Below are 19,128 nucleotides of genomic sequence, written 5' to 3' on the forward strand. Positions count from 1 at the left end.
CTCTGGCGCCATGAGTGAACAGGCACACAGGAAAACTGCAGTTTTGTCCCAGGGCAAAGGCTAATATTAGCATTTGGAATGTTAAATACAGGTAATACCCCCTGGGGAATACGTTCCAAGACCCCCCTTGGATGCCTGAAAGCACAGACAGTATGGAACCATATGTATATTACGTTTTGTCCTGTACATACAAGCCTATGATAAAGTTTAATTCATAAATCAAGCACAATGAGAGATTAACAACAATAACTCATTATAAAATAGAACAATTATAGCAATATACTGTAATAAAAGTTATGTGGGTGACTGTCTTAGTCATCTTGTGCTGCCGTAACAGAAATACCACAAGTGGATGGCTTTAACAAAGAGAAATTTATTTTCTCACAGTCTAGTAGGTTAAAAGTCCAAATTCAGGGCGTCGGCTCCAGGGGAAGGCTTTCTCTCTCTGTCAGCTCTGGAGCAAGGTCCTTGTCTTCAACCTTCCCCTGGTTAAGGAGCTTCTCAGGCGCTTCAAAGGACACGCTTTGCTCCTGGTGCTGCTTTCTTGGTGGTATGAGGTCCTCAACTCTCTGTTTGCTTCCCTTGCATCTCTAGAGGGATAAAAGGTGATGCAGGCCACACCCAGAGAAACTCCCTTTACACTGGATCAAGGAGGTGACCTGAGTAAGGGTGGTATTACAATCCCACCCTAATCCTCTCAGCATAAAATTACAATCACAAAATGGAGGACAACCACACAATACTGGGAATCATGGCTTAACCAAGTTGACACATTTTTCGAGGGACTCAATTCAATCCATGACAGTGACAGAGAGGGAAGGCATGAGATTTCATCACACTATGTACTTGTTTAACATTTTCGGACTGAGGTTGACTAACTGAAACCACGGAAAGCGAAAATGTGGATAAGGGAGAACTACTGTATAAGGCCAGGTTAATAAGAAGGAATGGTGAATTGGGTACCAACTGTTAGTCACTGAGTCAATTCCGACTCATGGTGACCCCATGTGTTACAGGGTAGAACTGCTCCGTAAGGTTTTTTGGGCTGTAATCTTAACGAAAGCAGGTGGCCTAGGCCTTTTCTTTCGAGGTTCCGCTGGGTGGGTTCAAACTACCAACCTCTAGGTTAGTAGCTGAGTGCAAACTGTTTTCGCCACCCGGGGACCTTACTTAAGGTTTTTGGGGTAGTGATAACTTACTTTACAACCAAAAAAAATGAATCAAACCCACTGCCGTCGAGTCAATTCTAACTCATAGCAACCCTATAGGACAGAGTAGAACTGCCCCATAGGGTTTCCAAGGAGCACCTGTTAGATTTGAACTGCCGATCTTTTGGTTAGCAGCCATAGCACTTAACCACTACGCCGCCAGGGTTTCCTACTTTAAAACAGCATATAAAAATAGAGAAGACATATTAAGTGACTAGGTTAGAAAGTAATGTGATCCAATTTGAGTAATAAAATCCACATGGGTACATACGCGAGCCATGAGTGTGTACTGGAAAAGGCCAGGAAGGAGACACATAACCTGCTAACAGGGTTTACTTCCGAACAGAGGGAGGGGCATGGGGGAGGGGTGGAAGGAAGGGGCAGGGACTTTCAAGTATAGTCCATATAATTATGTATAATGAGAATGCCTGAATATAAGGTAATAGGAACCCTCAAATGTGGAGACAGCTGGTCAGAAGTGAGGGTGGCCCTGGAGACCCCCAAACTTGCAGTTGGTATCTGAAGTAAGGGCAGTCTTGGGGAAGACTGTGCCCTTAACTGTGAAGTTTGGCCTAACTCTGGAAGTTGGTGTCAGAAGCTTTTTGCAAAAGAGTACGAGACAAAGTCCTTCCCTCAAGGTATACACAGTCTAGAGAGGGAGATAGACATCCAGTAGACTAAGCTCAGAGCAATGCAGGAGTCTCCACAGGCATGTGAGACTCCCCTGTCATAGTGACATTTCAACCACCTCTAAGTGACCATTATTGTTAAGCCTCTGGTATCAGGCCTGGTATTGTCACTGGAAGAGTCCCTAATGCTTTTTTAGAGAATGAACCTGAGGCCCATAGAGGGAGAGGGACCTGTGGGAGGCTACACAGCAAATTCCAGGTGGAGAAGTGGATTAGCCATGGGGTCCCTCAGCCCTTATAAATGGTCACAGACTGGGTACAAGCACTCAGAAAGAGCTTCCTCTGGGGGAAAGGAAGACATCACAGAGCACACAACATGTCTCTCCAACTTCCATTCCAGACTCATCTGTGCTGTGCTTCCTGGCTCTCAGGACTCCCCGTACCACCCTCTCCTGAGGCATTCACCCACCTCCCCGACCCAGTCCCAACCAAAGACAGTCCAGAAGCCGTTGCTTTAACGTTTAATAAAAAAAAAAAAAGAAAGAAAGAAACCAGTTATAGAGAAAGTTGAGGAGTAGATGGCTGAGGGAGGGGAGAGGGAAGGGCAATGGGGCTAGAACTGAGTCTGGGCAATGGGGGCAGGGTCCTCTTTATCCAGAGGTCCTTCAAATACAAACATCTACAGTGAGGGGAGGAGGATACAGAGTCACAGAACAAATCCGGTGGGCACACACCCCAGTTCCAATCCAGCCCTGTCCCCTGTGAGCTGAGAACTCTGACAGCCTTGTCTCCCTTCTGATGTCTAGAATGGGCATGAAGTGGGGCTCAGACAGAGGAGGCAGGAAGCTGTGCAGAGGAGGGGCAGAGAAGAGGCAGGAGAAGAGGTGCCAGCCCTGCTCCTTGGGCATCACCAGGGAGCTCTACAGAAAGACCCAGGTGCCAGAGGTGATGGTCTTTTGGGTAGGGGGCTTGGAGGTTCACTAAGGTAGCTGTGACAACAGACCCTTCCCTGCCTCTACTCCCAAGTGCCCCAGGTGAAGCGGGAACTGGCAGAGGAAACCAAAGCAGGAAAACACCCCATTTGCCTCTGACTCCCAGTCCCCTTAGGCAGAATCAAGGATAACAAGGACACTGACTAAAGGGAAAAGAAGAGTATAAAGATGACTGCATAGTGTATGCAGAGCTATGCAAATGAGATGGGCACAGGCTGGGCCTTTACATCTCATTTGCATATCCTATGCAAATGTGTTTCTAATATAATAAATATTTTTCTAACATTTGTAATAAATATTCTGTTTATTCTCCCTCCCCTTCCCTAGGAAATGGGCACACAGTGGTTCAGGAGCCAGCTTGGGCTGACACTGCAGCGAAGACAGATTACACACCAGAAGGGCAGGGAGGCAAGGGGCTGGGGTGGGGGGTCAGGGGAGGGGGTCCTCTGTGAGAACGGGCTCACCTGGGGAAGGATGGCAGAGAAGCATGAGGAGTGAGATGACTGGAGAGGTCCAGACAGCATTTTAGAAGGGATTCTCCTATTTTACAAAATTGCCCTCCCCAAGGACTGGGGTGGCATTTAGGGTGGGGGACAATAGGAGAGTTTGATGAAGACATCTGGCGGGGGCTAAGGCTCTAGAATCTGGGGAGAAGGGTCTTATAAGAAACAGGGGCTGATGGGGAATCCATGACAAGGGCCCCCAAAGAGTGGCTCCAAAGCAAAATAACCCATTGCTTCCCTTCCCCAAAGTCAGGCCTGACGCACACACATCAGTGCCAGAAACACAAATCAAGGGGCTACAGAGTGCCGAGCCACAGACTGTGCAGACTACAGTGTGAACGGTGCCCCCTGGGGCTGTTCAGCGAGGAGCCTGCTAACGTACAAACCTTCTCCAAGCCTATGCTCCAGGACCCAGAGCTCACAAGGTCCCTCTGCACCATGCCTCAGCCCCGCAGGGTTGGGGGGCCAAGGCAGCCTTGATGTGCCTGATGCAAGCAGGGCACCTGGACCTGGCCAGAGAGACGACCTAAAGGACAACGGTCATGGGCAGGGGGCCCAGATGTGTCCCTACCATGGGCCATAGAGAGCTTGAGCTCTTCTGTCAGCAACAGACTCCTCATCTCAGCCCTCCAACCCACCCCTACCTGGTCTGAGCCTGCTGGCCCCTACCAGCCTTGCCCTGCAGGGGCAAAGCTGACAGAGTCTGTAGAGAGACTTCGGCAGTGAAAAGCTGTGGACGAGGGAGGAACAAAGCAGTGTCCACCCCTAGGACCTCTGCCCGCTTCTGAGGGAGCCAAGAGTGGTGCCGCAGCAGCCAGGGCAGCTGGCTCACGTTTGGCTCCTCCGGGTTTCAGGGTGGCTTCAGGGTGGCACCACTACCCGGGCCTGCCTGGCTGCCAGTGGGCCATGCACACCCTTGGCCACATGGAAACAGCCCCAGGCCCGCTCCTAGGATGCAGGGTAAAAGATGGGGAGGCCCGAGAATGGGGTGGGCATGGCCAGTCCAGAGGAGAAAAGGCCATTGAAGAGGGGCAGCCACCAGGGGGCAGCAGATCCACTGACCACACAGTCCAACGGCTCTTCTCTCCTCTGGACTGAGCATTATCAAGGTGACTCTGACACCCTGAGAGGGACATCTGGTGGCCACTGGGTATAGGGAGTGGGCAGCACCTGGGCACAGAGGTACCCCATGAACATTCACCCCCTGGCAGTGCATACATCTACACTGAAGCCAGCCTTAGGGAGACCCGGGGATGGGGCTAAGGATGGTGGCTGGTGGCCAGGGTTGGGGAAGGGGGCGGACTCAGGGTTCTGGGTCACAACCCAGAGAGGTGAGGTCAGGTGAGCAGGGCTCAGTACACCCAGCTGACGGGCACCCACTGGGGCTCCGTGCGCAGCTTCTCCATGGCTGCCTGGAGCTCACGGAAGGTCCTCTCCAGGTTGCTGTTGACCAGGCAGAGGTCAAAGTAGTGCCCGTAGCCCCTCTGAATACGGCTGCTCTCCTCCACTGTCCGCCTCAGGTCCGCCTCCTGCTCCGGCACAAGAGGACCTCTGGTCAGTGCTCCAACTCATCCCCATCACCAGCCCCCTCCCCAAAGACCCTGGGTAGGACAGGCAAGAGCCCCTCCCTGGACACCCAAGGCACCTTTTCTGCAACCATAGAGAGAAGGGTGGACGAAAGGAAGGAAAGAACCTTTGCTAAGTGCCAAGCACTGCCCTGAGTGTTTACAACCCACGTAGTCATCACTATAGCCTGAGCAGTGCAGGGTGGGAACAATGATTTCCCGTTCACAGTGGAAAAAACTGAGGTACGAAGAGGTTACACAGTCAGCCAGTGGCTAAACAAGGTCTGCCAACTCCAAAGCCGGTGCTCCCTCCACAGACTGACTAGGCCCCTGACCTACCAGAGCCACCCACAAGTGCCAGGAGCAACCCCCACCCCAGACCCAGATGCAGCTGGCTAGGCAGTTGAATTAAATAAGCTGAAGCAGGGATTCTAGGGCTCGCCCAGCTGCCTCCCAGAGGCCCCAGTCTTTGGGTTTAGTTGAGGGCTCAGGCGAGGACCCAAAGTTCCCCCAGCCCTAGGGACAGACAGAGGGGAGCCCCTGAGCCTGGTGCCTGAGAGCTGCAGTACCAGGCACAGTCAACAGAGGGACCCTGTGCTCAGAGCTCTGCAAGCCCTGTACCCCTTGGGGAGGGCTGCAGCAAGGCATAGCTCCCTAGGCCCCGGAGGCCATGTCATGTAACACAAGGTCACGAAGCCCTTACTACTCCAGGCTGCCAGCAACCCGTCCCGCCGCACCTAAGAGCACCCTCACCGTGAGCTGCTTGGTAGACACCCCACTCTCCAGCGCAGCCCGGTTCATGGCCCGCAGGGTCTCAAAGTCGGGGGCCTCGATGAACACCACGTAAGGGACAAACTCCGCTGTTCTCAGCACCTTCACTGCCTGCAGAAGGAGAGGTGGAGGGTCGGTGAGTATATCTCTGTGTACACCCTGGGAACTAGAAGACAGCTATCTGGGGTGACTGGGGGGTACCTGGGAATGGATGAGGGAGGAATACCTGGGGGTCTGGGACTTGAGTCCTGGGAATGGATGGAAGAGGAGCAGCTTGTAGGTGGCTGGGGCTGGGGTCCCTGGAGGAGACTAGAGGAGGAGCCAGGGAGCTGGGGGGCTGAGAGAGAGATTCCGGGGGGCTGGGCCCCTACCAGAAATTGAAGGGGGATACTTGGAGGACAAGTGCCTGGAAGTAGATGGGAGAGGGATGGGGGTGGCAGAGAGCCAGGAAAGGATATTGGGCAGGCTGGGCAGTACCTGGGGGTTGACATCCAGCACGCACACCTTGCCAGCTGCAACCACGCCCCGGATGGAGTCGATACGGGTGCCATACAGGTTGCCCTCATACTCGCCATGCTCCAGGTACCGACCCGCACGAATGTCAGCCTCCATCTCGGCACGGGACACAAAGCTATAACCCTGGCCTTCCCGCTCCGAGTCCTTGGGCCGCCGGGAAGTGTCTAAAAGGAGGAGGGGCCCAAATGGGTGCAGGCAGGCCACGCCACCTCAGACACACGTGCACGTATATTCTCCTCAGACACAGATACGCGTGCACACGTGTCTACATGTGTCACTCAGCCCTGGGGGCATGCCTGGCCTCCACCTTCCCAAAACCACTGCCTTCCTCCCTGAGGGACCGAATTGCTGGGCTGAGGGCTGTGGGGACCATGATGGGGGGAACATCTAGCTCAATTGGCATGACATAGTTTATAAAGAAAATGTTCTACATTCTACTTTGGTAAGTAGCATCTGGGGTCTTAAAAGCCGATGAGTGGCCACCTAAGATACAACGCTGGTCTCACTCCTTTGGGAGCAAGAGAGAACGAAGAAAACTAAAGGTACAAGGGAAAGATTAGTCCAAATGACTAACAGACCACATCTACCATGGCCTCTGCCAGACTGAGCCCAGTACAACTAGGTGGTATCCGGCTACCACCACCAAGTGCTCTGACAGGGATCACAATAGCAGGTCCTAGAGAGAGCTGGAGGCAAATGTAGAACAAAATTCTAACTCACAAAAAAAGACCAGACTTACTGGTCTGACAGAGACTGGAGAAACCCCAAGAGTATGGCCCCCAGACACCTTTTAGCTCAGTAATAAAGTCGCTCCCCAGGCTCACCCTTCAGCCAAAGATTAGACAGGCCCATAAAACAAAACGAGACTAAAGGGGCACACCAGCCCAGGGGCAAGGACTAGAAGACAGGAGGGAACAGGAAAGCTGGTAAAAGGGAACTGAAGGTCGAGAAGGGAGAGTGTTGACATGTTGTGGGGTTGTTAACCAATGTCATAAAACAATATGTGTACTAACTGTTAATGAAAAACTCACTTGCTCTGTAAACCTTCATCTAAAGTACAATAAAAAAAAAAAAGAGAGAGAGAAATTTTTTTTTAAAAATTGAGAGAGAGAGAGACTGCTGCCTTCGCCCTTACCACTGGCACACACAGCCACGGGAGTCCATGTTGGGAAGATTCACAGAGATCACCTGGTCCAACCCAGTGTTCACAGATGGGAGCAGAGGGCTAGAGACTGCTGTGTGCAGCCGGCACAGCAAGCCACACAGCAAGGCTAAGCCCACCCGGGGGCCAGAATTCAGGCCTCATGCTTCCAGGAACTGAGAGCTTCTACCACCCAGATGATTCTGTCATCGAGAAGCCCTGTCTTCCGTAAGGCCGCAAACACAGCTCATAATCCCATTTTACCTGACCCCCCAGCTGAGCACACACTAGCTTTTAGCAAGTGTTAACAGGAGAGAGAAGGAAAACCCAGGCGGGCCCAGCCCCCCTGGCCACCTGTTTGCAGGACTCCTCCCCATCCCTTCCCATTCTGCAGTTCTCCCATCCACCCACAGTGGGCACCAGCCGTCTCTGAGGCACTTCCAAGCCAGGTATCAAGCTCTCTTCCTTTTGTCCTCCTGGCTCTGTCCACCTCAGCCCCTGCCTCTCATAAAGCTTCCATCATTTCTCTCCCTGGCAAATGCTATCCTCTTCCATCTGCCCTACTCTTTCTTGCCTTTCAGATAGTAATACTAAACGTAGGTACATGTGGGCACTTCCCGTGTGTTCATCACTCTTCTAAGATTTTACATATATTAATTTATTTAATCTTTACACCCCTTTGGAAGTTGGCAGTATTTTGCAGATGAGAAAATGAAGGCACCTGTACATGTTGTCGAGTTGATTCTGACTCTTAGTGGCCCTATAAGGACAGAGCAGAACTGCCCCCATAGGGTTTCCAAAGCTGTAATCTTTATGAAGGCAGATTGCCGTATCTTTCATCCGAGGAGAAGCTGGTGGGTCCAAAGTGCTGACCTTTTGGTTAGCATTCGAGCACTTAACCACTGTGCCACCAGGGCCCTTAAACTAAGGCACGAAAAGATTAAATAACTTGTCCAATGTCACCCAGCTAATACATGGTGGAGATGGAATTTGAACCTAGACAGTCTGGCTGTTAAGTATGCCCTCCCGGTGTCCCCTCTCGCTCACACTCCAGACTCCTGCCATGTCCCCTCTGGCCCTGCCCTTCAGAACCCTGTGAGGCCCTAGGCCAAGGCCTGAGCCCCATACCTCATACCTAAAGGCACCACCTGACCTGATGCCTACACAGATGCCCATTAATGGAGAGCAGCCCCTACTCCCTGGCCCACCCAGAGGGCCCAGCTCCCACTCACAGGGCACAGTGGTGCCGTAGCGGTCTGGATCCCACATGATGAGCTTGTTCTTCAGGCTGCGCCGGCCCACACCCTGGGCCCCGATCAGCACCAGGGTTTTCCGGCGGAACGGGGGCATGCGGGCTACCTCCTCGTAAATGAGCAGCTCATGGCGATCAAACTCTGGACACAAGGAGATGGCACTGCTTGTCAGTGGTGGGCCGCAGGACTAGGTCAGGGAAAGAAGGCTGGGAGCAGGGGATCAGGAAGGGACTGGGCAGGGCCTAGGGACAGGGTTGGCAGCACCTGAGCTAGGAGAGCATATTCTGTTGTTGTGGAGGGGGGTGCCACGCAACGTTAGAGGAGGACAGGGGGAGAGGCTGACACCCACCTGCATTCTTGGTGGTCAGATACATCATGCGCTTCTTCTTCTTTCCTGAAAGGCTGCCACATAGGGTCCCTGTTCACAGGGAGATGGGCAGGTGAGCTCAGGCAGGGCCACACCAGATCCCAGATTGGGGGCACCTGGTGGGGGGTGGGGACCTCATACCTGAGGTCGGTGTCAGCTCCAGGTCCCGCTTGACAAAGGCTTTTCGCTTCTCCTCCAGCAGCTGGCTGGGGATGAGCCCAGCACTTCCTCCCTCAACATGGCATGCCTGAAACCAACAGGGGACAGAGCCAAGACCTCCCGCTTCCCTCTCCTCCTCCATACCACACCTGGAGAGACCACAGGGGTGCCAAGGGCTCACCTGCCACCAGTTGGCATCATCCTGGTTGACGATCTGGAGTAGGTCTCCAGCGCTGAAGCACAGGCCTGCCTCCTTGCAGGGGATGAGGCTGTCTCTGGCCGGATCATAGTCAAAGTGGCATTTCACAAATACCTGGGTGCCAGGGATTGGCAAAAGGTCAAGGGAAGGTGCGGAGGAAGGCTGGAGAAGACGATGGCCAGGGCGTGGGATCATACCCTCTACTCTCTAATCCCTCCTCTCACAGAGAAGCCCTCTTAAGGGCTTGGTATTGACACTCTAGAGGGGTGATGCCCCCTGGCTTGCCCTGACACCCCTCCCTAGTACCAGCCTCCCTTTGGGTCTAGAACAAATGGGACTCAGATGGACGGATGGGAAATCTGTGCAGGCCTAAGTCCCTGGCCCTACCCACTGAGGAGGCAGGATCACTGGGTCAGTGACCAGACACTGGTATCAATGCTGGATCCGTACGTCCAGCCCCAACCCTGCTTAGGACAGAGGTCCCGGCAGATGGCTACAGACAGCCAATAAGAGAGGTGAGCAGAGCAGCCAGACCTCCATGATCCACCAATCAGGAGGCAGCTGTACAGTGGACACAGGACGACCTCACCTCAGTGCCTACACCACCACAGGAAGACCGCTCCCCAGGATGCAGGCACTCACTTGTACACTCAGGTTCCCCTGGCCATGGATGCGTGCACGGCCTTTGCACATGCATGCGTCCCGAGCGGCACGAGGGTATATGTGAGCGCGCGCACTTGCACCACACACAGAGGCCTGTGTTCTGCCTCCCCTGGCCTGCAGGTCTCGCTATCTTGCCTTGTGCACGTGGGTTGGAGAGGGGGGACACCCGCCACGAAGCCTGTGACCCTGGAAGCTGGGTGTGGCTCAGCCATCCCTTGAGCCTTGTGCTTGGTGGCAGGCTAGGCGCAGGGCCCACCTGGCGGGGCAAATGGGGCTCCTGGTAGCTGGGCAGGACCTTGAGGATGACGCTGCCACTGGTGCTGCGCAGGAGCTCCTGCAGCGCGCGGGGGTCGCTGCCCACCGGCTGTCCGTTCACCTCCTTGATGATGTCACCCACATGCAACAGGCCTTGCTGGGCCACCATGCCCCCATGTAGGATGCGCGCAATCACCAGCTCTCCTCCCTCCACACGGAATGTCACACCCTGGGGGGCAGGGGAGGAGACGGTATGATGAGGTGGGTCTGCAGTGTTTTTAGGAGTCTGAGTCCTCCTTCTCCTCCAGCTGCTCCAAGTCAGATCTTCAAAAGGGTCCTCTAATGCCACCACTCCACCACAACCCCCTGTCTTCCTTTTCCATCCTTCTGCCCAGATTCATCACTTGCAGGAGAAAAGATGGGCAGAATGAGGAGGGCCCTGGCACAGGGTCATGCTGGTATGCACAGTGTGTGGTCTCCTGGGTCTGCACTGGGCTCTTCCTGAGCAAAGCTGACCCCATCTCTGTCTTCAGCCCTCTCCCAACTGCACATGCCCCGGTTACCGGCACCCTCACCAGATGCTCTCCAGCTGTCTTGCGGATGCCCACCATGCGAACAGCATCAGGGGGCACAGGCTGGTTGCTGAACGTGGGGTCCAGGCCAGGGCTGGGGGGCGGTGTCTCATAGGTCTTTGAGGCCACAGAATCATGCGTCTCCAGGAGGGACTGGTGAGGTATTGGGGGAGGGTGGGGGACAATGGGACAGCGCCTTATGATCCCTTCCTATCCCATCTCTTATCCCAGCTCCAACTTGTCACTGGCCCCTTCCCCAGCATCCCGTATCAATGGCCACTGCACCCCACCACGGCCCTGAGGGCCCTCCCAGAAACCTGGAAGTGGGGCTCCTGGAGGATGCAGGCCAGCTCGGCAGCAGTGCTGCTCTGCTCGGCCAGCTGCGCCAGGTCTCGCAGAATCTCCTGCACCAGCTCCAGGTTGTTGTCACGCACTGCCTCCAGCTTGGTCTCCTCCAGCCGTTCATGAGCCTGGGGGTGGGAGCACGACATGGAAGGCTTTGTGCTTCCCCCAGAGGCTCCAGGACACCAAACAGCACCACCCACCCCACAGCTCTCAGGCATCTCACCCCTCTGCTGGCTCCTTCTCAGCCCCTAGCCCCAAGTCTGGACTTTAGAGCCCACCCACAGCACTGCTGGGTGATATCACGTTTCAGACCCTCATTCATCCGCACACAGACCACGAGGTGTGCATGCACACCTTGTTTCTTCTTCCTCCCCCAAGAATGATGACTAGAACCCAGCGTATTGTTGATGTTAGGTTCCAAATCATAGCGATCCTATGTACAACAGAATGAAATGATGCCAGGTCCTGCATTGTGAGGATGGCACAGGACCCAGTGTAGGGAACGAAGAATCCAAAGGACAGACTTCGTTTCCACCCTCTTGCCACACTGTTCAAACTATCCTAGGCTCCCAGGACCCTGTGAGCATCTGAATTCAAGGGCGGCTTCTTCCAAATGATGTCATCATTAAGTGGGAACTTGGACACCCTGTAGCCCAGAGTGAAGAAGCTATGGAGTAACTTGCCCAAGGTCACAGGGCCTTGAACTTGGGTCTTGAAGCCCCCAGTCCAGTGCTTTCTGCTGCCTGTCCAGTGAGGGGCGGGACAATAAACCAGCACACGATGCCAGGACAGGGCCTCACACCTACTTGCTACTCTACTGACTCTGGGCTCCCATGAAAAGGTGCTTCTGGAAAAGGAAAAGAAGACCTTTGCCAGTGGCTAGCCTAGCGGTGAGAGTTAGGGTAGGAGGGTAGGGAAGAAAGGAGTTCCATTCAGGGATATATAACCCAAAACCAGTTGACCCTACGTGTGTCAGAGCAGACACATAAGGTTTTCAGTGGCTGATTTTTCAGAAGTAGATCACCAGGCCTTTCTTCCGAGGCACCCGTGAGTGGATCTGAACCTCCAACCTTTCAGTTAGCAGGTGAGCACGTTAACTGTTTGCACCATCCAGGGATTCGGGGATATATAAAAGTCAAAAAAAAAAAAAAATTGCTGTTGAGCCAATTCCAACTCCTGTCGACCCCGTATGTTACAGAGTAGAACTGCTCTACAGGATTTCCTTGGCTGTAATCTTTACAGAAGCAGATCACCAGGTCTTTCTTCCACAGTGCCACTGGGTGAGCTCAAACGACCATCCTTTAGGTTAACAGCCAATTGCAAACCGCTTGTACCACCCAGGGACCTAGGAAGACTTTTTTCTCCTTTGAATCATTTGAAAGATAGTTGCAGACACAAATCACTTCATCCCTAAGTTCTTCAGCACGTACATCCTCAGAACAAAGACATTCTGCTCCATAAACCACAATATCATTATTACTTCCAAGAAATTTAACATTGACACACTGATGTAAGATTATCTAATAGACAGTACATGTTCAAATGTTCCCTGTTGTCCCAAAAATGTCCCTTACAGGCAAGGTCATGGAAGCTCCATAGACACATTCAAACTTCCCGAGGGACCGAATTGCTGGGCTAAGGGCTCTGGGGACCGTGGTCTTGGGGAACATCTAGCTCAATTGGCATAACATAGTTTATAAAGAAAATGTTCTACACTCTACTTTGGTGAGTAGCATCTGGGGTCTTAAAAGCCTGTGAGTGGCCACCTAGGATACTCCACTGGTCTCACCCCTTTGAGAGCAAGCAAGAATGAAAAAAAAACAAAGATACAAGGGAAAGATTAGTCCAAAGAGCTAATGGGCCACATATACCACAGTCTCCAGCAGACTGAGTCCAGTACAACTAGATGGTGCCTGGCTGCTACCACTGGCTGCTCTGACAGGGATCACAATAGAGGGTACCAGACAGAGCTGGGAAAAAATGTAGAACAAAATTCTAACTCAAAAAGAAAGACCAGACTTGCTGGCCTGACAGAGTCTAGAGAAACCCTGAGAGCAGGGCCCCTGGACACCCTTTCAGCTTAGTAATGAAGTCACTCCTGAGGTTTACCCTTCAGCCAAAGAGTGGACGGACCCATAAAACAAAATGAGACTAAAGGGGCACCCAGGCTTGGGGCAAGGACTAGAAGGCAGGAGGGGGCAGGGAAGCTGGTAACAGGGAACCCAAGGTTGAGAAGAGAGAGTGTTGACATGCCGTGGGGTTGTTAACCAATGTCATAAAACAATATGTGCACTGTTTAATGAGAAACCAGTTTGTTCTGCAAACCTTCATGTAAAGTACAATTAAAAAAAAGAAAAAAAATGTTCTTTACAGTTTTTTAACTTTTCTGATACAGGAGCCAATCAAGGATCATGCGTTGTATTTGGTTGTCACATTTTTTTGGTCTCATTTAATCTAGAAGAGACCCCGGAAACTTTTGGTCATTCCGGACGTTTTTAAAGAGTCTTACCCCATAACTTGGATTTACCTGATTTTTTCCTCATGATTAGACTCAGTTTAACCATTTTGGCAGAAATTTCTATATAGGTGACCTGTGTCTTTCCTACTGTATCACAGGAGGCACAGATCTGTGGGTGATACTTTGAGACAGTGTGAATGTCCTGTTCTGAATCACCTTTCACCAGTGGATTTAGCGTTCATTTATGATCCTTGCCTGAATCAGTGATCACATTAAGAGTTGCAAAATCATGATTATTTAACTCCATCATTCAGTCTACATTTATTAGATGGCATCCTGCCTTAAGAAAGAGCTTTCCCTTTCTCCCACCCTGCCTCCCTTTTCCTGTCTCTCTGTATCACTAAGAATTTTTTTTTAACTCAATGTGTTCTAATTCATTATCATCACTATCTTCATTGTCTCAGTTTATCCCAAATGTGTCCAGTGGGAGCCCCGTTCACACCTGTGTCATTTTGATATGTTCCATCAGCCTTTGAGCACCTTCCTCCATTCTGAAATGGGTACATCTTGTACTTTAGCAATTACTCCAATGAATCTTGATTTCTTTTGGCGGGGAGTGGTGGCTACCATAGCTCTGAGAAATAGGTATCATTAGCCCCATTTCTCATAAAAAATAAGTGAAGCTCAGAGAGGTTAATGGGCATACAAAAGTCATAAAACCAGCCAGTGAATCTTCTGACTCCCAGCCCTGTGTTCTTTCTTCTTCATTTCATTGGATTAGTTCACACACTGCCCTCACATGCCTCCCAGCTGGCAGATGTTCCCACTAGTACTTGCCTGCATTTCTGAATATCACCTGCCTTGAATTACTCACCTTGGCCCTGCATGCTGTTGGAACACCTGCTGCTGGATCCCTGTCACCCCTCCCAGATGCCACTCACCTACCAGGGCTGCTGCCACCTGCTGTCTACAGCCAACCCCCTGGACTTATGATCTGTCTACCAGCCTTGACTTCCCTCCAGAGCCAGGCCCTGCCCCTCCTAGGTCCCAGGTCTACCCAGCCAAGACTGTCTGCCACACCCCCAGAAAGGAGACTCCAGCCCAGCTCCACAAAGGTAAGAGGAAGAGGCTGAGAGCTACCATATGCAGTTCCAACTTGACTCCATTCCTGTGGGCTTCTGGGTCACTATGCCAGAAGAACCATGTTTTTACAGCTGGCTCTTTGATCGAAGTACTTTGTCTGCATACTACAGAAATTTAACCATGTATACATAATCATTAAAATCGGTAAGAAGTACAAAAGATATGAATAGACTCTTCACTAAAGAAGACATTCAGGTAGCTAACAGATAGATGAGGAAATGCTCACGATCATTAGCCATTAGAGAAATGCAAATCAAAACTACGATGAGATTCCATATCACTCCAACAAGGCTGGCATTAATCGAAAAAACACAAAAGAATAAATGTTGGAGAGGCTGTGGAGAGATTGGAACACTTACACACTGCTGGTGGGAATGCAAAATGGTATAACCACTCTGGAAATCATTTTGGTGCTTCCTTAAAAAGCTAGAAATAGAACTACCATACGATCCAGGAATCCCACTCCTTGGAATATATCCTAGAGAAACAAGAGCCTTTACACAAACAGATATATATGCACACCCATGTTTATTGCAGCACTGTTTACAATAGCAAAAAGATGGAACCAACCAAGGTGCCCATCAATGGATGAATGGATAAATAAATTATGGTATATTCACACAATGGAATACTACGCATCGATAAAGAGCAGTGAGGAATCTGAAACACTTCATAACATGGAGGAACCTGGAAGGCATTATGCTGAGTGAAATTAGTCAGTTGCAAAAGGACAAATATTGTATAAGACCACTATTATAAGAACTTGAGTAATAGTTTAAACTGAGAAGAAAACATTCTTTTGTGTTTATGGGGGGGGAAGGGAGGGAGGGTGGGAGAGGGTAGATAAGAACTACTTTAGGTAAAGGGAAAGACAGCACTCAATACAGGGGAGGTGAGCACAATTAGACTAAATCAAAAGCAAAGAAGTTTCCTGAATAAACTGAATGCTTCGAAGGCCAGCGTAGCAGGGCCAGGGGTCTGGGGACCATGGTTTCAGGGGACATGTAAGTCAATTGGCATAATAAAATCTATTAAGAAAACATTCTGCATCCCACTTTGAAGAGTGGTGTCTGGGGTCTTAAACGCCAGCAAGCAGCCATCTAAGATGCAGCAATTGGTCTCAACCCACCTGGATCAAAGGATAATGAAGAACACCAAAGACACAAGGCAATTATAAGCCCAAGAGACAGAAAGGGCCACATGAACCAGAGACTACATCATCCTGAGACCAGAAGAACTAGATGGTGCCCGGCTACAACCGATGACTGCCCTGACAGGGAACACAACAGAGAACCCCTGAGGGAGCAGGAGAGCAGTGGGATGCAGATCCCAAATTCTCATAAGACCAGACTTAATAGTCTGACTAAGAGTAGAAGGACCCTGATGGTCATGGATTGGACTGGACAATGGGTTGGAGAGGGATACTGGTAAGGAGTGAGCTTCTTGGATCAGGTGGACACTTGAGACTATGTTGGCATCTCCTGCCTGAAGGCGAGACGAGAGGGTGGAGGGGGTTAGAACCTGGAGAAATGGACATGAAAAGAGAGAGTGGAGGGAGACAGCGGGCTGTCTCATTAAAAAAAAATATTAGGGGGAGAGTAATTGGGAGTGTGTGGCAAGGTGTATATGGGTTTTTGTGTGAGAGACTGACTTGATTTGTAAACTTTCACTTAAAGCACAATAAAAATTATAAAAAAAAATCAGTAAGACGTAGGTTCCATCTTTACTGAGTTCAGACATGCCTTTATGGATATTCACTTCCTGATTGTTTTACAATCAGATGAAGGGAAGAAGTCACTGGATTATCTTGGCCCATTAGCCTATTATTGCAGGTCTCAGAATTGAAGAAGAGGCCACACCATCTTCTATTATGCTCTATGCATCTGGAAACCAAACTAGGAATTTCTTGGGAGGAAATTCTGACCGGCTTATCCCCAAGAACATTTCTAGAGGAGGGAGTTTACTTACAGCTGGTACAGAACATTGGTGCAGTCCTAGGACTGGGACATTGCAGGGTCGGTGAGAGGAAGATACAGGAAGATAGACCTGGGCTCCATCAGGAGAAGGACAAACTATCTGGCAGTTCATTGTTATGGACCCAGCACTGGACTTGGTACACAGTGAGCATCCAATAGGTATTTGTTGAATAGACAGATGATGGAGGGTGGGTAGGTGGATGGGTGGATGGGTGGGTGGATGGGTGGATGGGTGGGTGGGTGGGTGGGTGGGTGGGTGGGTGGGTGGGTGGATGGATCGATGGATCGATGGATCGATGGATCGATGGATCGATGGATCGATGGATCGATGGATCGATGGATCGATGGATCGATGGATTAATCAGCAAGTGAGTGAGTGATAGAGCCATTCAGCTGGCAATCCTATTACTGGAGAGCTGTCAAGTAGGCTGGACATGGTCACCAGAGAGAAATGCTATTGATAGAGGTTATGCTTTGAAGGGGATTAGCTAGAGGACCTACTACCCTGAGATTTGCCATCCCGTATGGACCTCCTTCTTTCTTTGGTTATCTCACTGTAGAAGCAGTAGTTAAAGCAACCCAGAGATGGCGTGGTCTAACAAATCCAACTCTGAAATCAGCTTTGGAAGGTTACAGATGTTCAGATTCAATCTCACCCGACTGTTTTGACCTTATTCAGTCTCAGGGTTACAATGTAGGGAGCTCAGACTGAGAGTTTCAGAACGACCTTTGTTACAAATCACAGATTTCTTGACCCACAGACCACACACCCTTGGGTGCACACACACACACATACTCACCTGCAGGTGTGATGACTCCCCTGCTTTCTACTATACTCTTCCCCCAGTCCTAGCACCTTTATTTGGGCGCTAAAGGTGTCAGCATGAGGAAGAATGTCATTTGCCCATGTGTTGTATGACTTGATATGTGTGTCCCTGTGGGAACATGGGATCAGAGGTCAACTTCCTTATGGGAGTTCCTGAGCAGTACCTTCCCTGACCCTTGATTTAAAAGGCCTCGCTCTGGCCCTCCTCCAGCTGCACCCATCCCTCACAGTGCCAGGAATCCGTGGGGCCAAAGAGACGTGCCCTCACATATGAGTTCCTCTTTCTATGCCTTGTGTTGGGTAGCCGAGACCCCGCGTTTTGCCCAAATGGTCATGAGCTTTCTCCCACAGTCTCGATGGAGCTCTTCCCACACTTTTATGGGTGATAATGCTGCTGTGTGCACACACCCCAGAACATAGAGATAGAGAATGGGTGGCTGGCTCTCCCAGAAACTCTCATTCATTGCTGATGGGAATGCAAAATGGTATAGCCACTTTAAAAGACATTCTGACAAAGCTAAACACAGGGTTACCATTCAATCCAGCAATCACGTTCCCAGGTATTTACCCAAATAGGATGAAAACATATGTCCACATAAAACCTGCACACGAATGTTTATTGTAGCTTTATTCATAACTGCCAAAAATTGGAAGCAACCAAGATGTCCTTCAATAGGTGAACAGATAAACAAACTGTGTGTAGTACACCCATACGATGCACTTGTATTTAGCAATAAAAAGAAATAAGCTATCAAGCCATGAAAAGACATGGAAGAGGCTTAAATGCACACTGCTAAGGCAAAGAAGCCAGTCCAGGAAAGCTATATACTATACGACTCCAACAATATGAGAGACAGTGAAAAAAGGTCAGTGGTTGCCAGGTAGTCGGGGTGGGGGAGGGATGAACAGTTGGAGCCCAGGGCATTTTTAGGGCAGTGAAACTACCCTGTGTGATACTGACGTTAAGCATTTGTCAAAACCCATAGGACTGCACAGCTCAAAATAGAGCAGTACTGTAAACTATGAACTTTAGTTAATAATCATGCATGTTAATATTGGTTCATCAGTTGTAACAAATGTACCGCAGGAATGCAAGACATTAACAGGAGAAATGATGTGCAGGGGGAAGGGGATATATGAAAATTCTGTACTTTCTGCCAGCCTAAAATCTGCTCTAAAAAAATAAAGTCTACTAACAATCCATCTGCTAACATCAAGTGTGGGGACTCATCCATCACTGGTGGGAGTAACTGATATAGTACCTCCGGAGAACAATTTGGCAACACTAGTAAGGCTGAAAGGAACCCTGGTGGAACAGTAGTTAGGTGTTGGGCTGCTAATCAAAAGGTCAACGGTTTGAACCCATCAGCCGCTCAGCTGGAGAAAGATGTGGCACTCTGCTTCTGTAAAGATTACAGACTTGGAAACCCTATGCGGGCAGTTCTACTGTGTCCAATAGCGTCAACTATGAGTCGGAATTGACTCCACAGCCACTGGTTAGGTTTTAGTTTAATAAGGCTGGAAATGCACACACTCAGCAATTCCGCTGCCAAGTGTCCACCCTAGAGAAACTCTCACACCTGTGCA

The 19,128-nt window shown here is 50.5% G+C and overlaps 1 protein-coding gene across 4 annotated transcripts in view; it reads right to left on the minus strand.

Annotated features, from left to right (window-relative positions):
• Positions 1-363: 363 nt before the first annotated feature.
• The window catches only part of MPP2 (MAGUK p55 scaffold protein 2), a 32,158-nt gene continuing 13,393 nt past the window's right edge, over positions 364-19,128 (minus strand). For 3 of the 4 annotated variants that reach the window (XM_049860548.1, XM_049860549.1, XM_049860547.1), the window contains 10 exons: positions 11,111-11,263; positions 10,797-10,946; positions 10,223-10,450; positions 9,286-9,417; positions 9,087-9,192; positions 8,928-8,996; positions 8,558-8,719; positions 6,146-6,348; positions 5,651-5,779; positions 4,420-4,861 (listed from right to left, as the gene is read on the minus strand). In XM_049860548.1, the coding sequence (XP_049716505.1) occupies positions 4,685-4,861; positions 5,651-5,779; positions 6,146-6,348; positions 8,558-8,719; positions 8,928-8,996; positions 9,087-9,192; positions 9,286-9,417; positions 10,223-10,450; positions 10,797-10,946; positions 11,111-11,263 (1,509 nt within the window). In that variant the 3' untranslated portion in view covers positions 4,420-4,684. Of the gene's footprint in view, positions 591-4,419; positions 4,862-5,650; positions 5,780-6,145; positions 6,349-8,557; positions 8,720-8,927; positions 8,997-9,086; positions 9,193-9,285; positions 9,418-10,222; positions 10,451-10,796; positions 10,947-11,110; positions 11,264-19,128 lie in introns of those variants that run through there. The other variant, XM_049860546.1, reaches the window with a different exon arrangement.

The sequence above is a fragment of the Elephas maximus genome, chromosome 19, assembly GCF_024166365.1.
Source record: "Elephas maximus indicus isolate mEleMax1 chromosome 19, mEleMax1 primary haplotype, whole genome shotgun sequence".
In the NCBI taxonomy this organism is placed as follows: Eukaryota; Metazoa; Chordata; class Mammalia; order Proboscidea; family Elephantidae; genus Elephas; species Elephas maximus.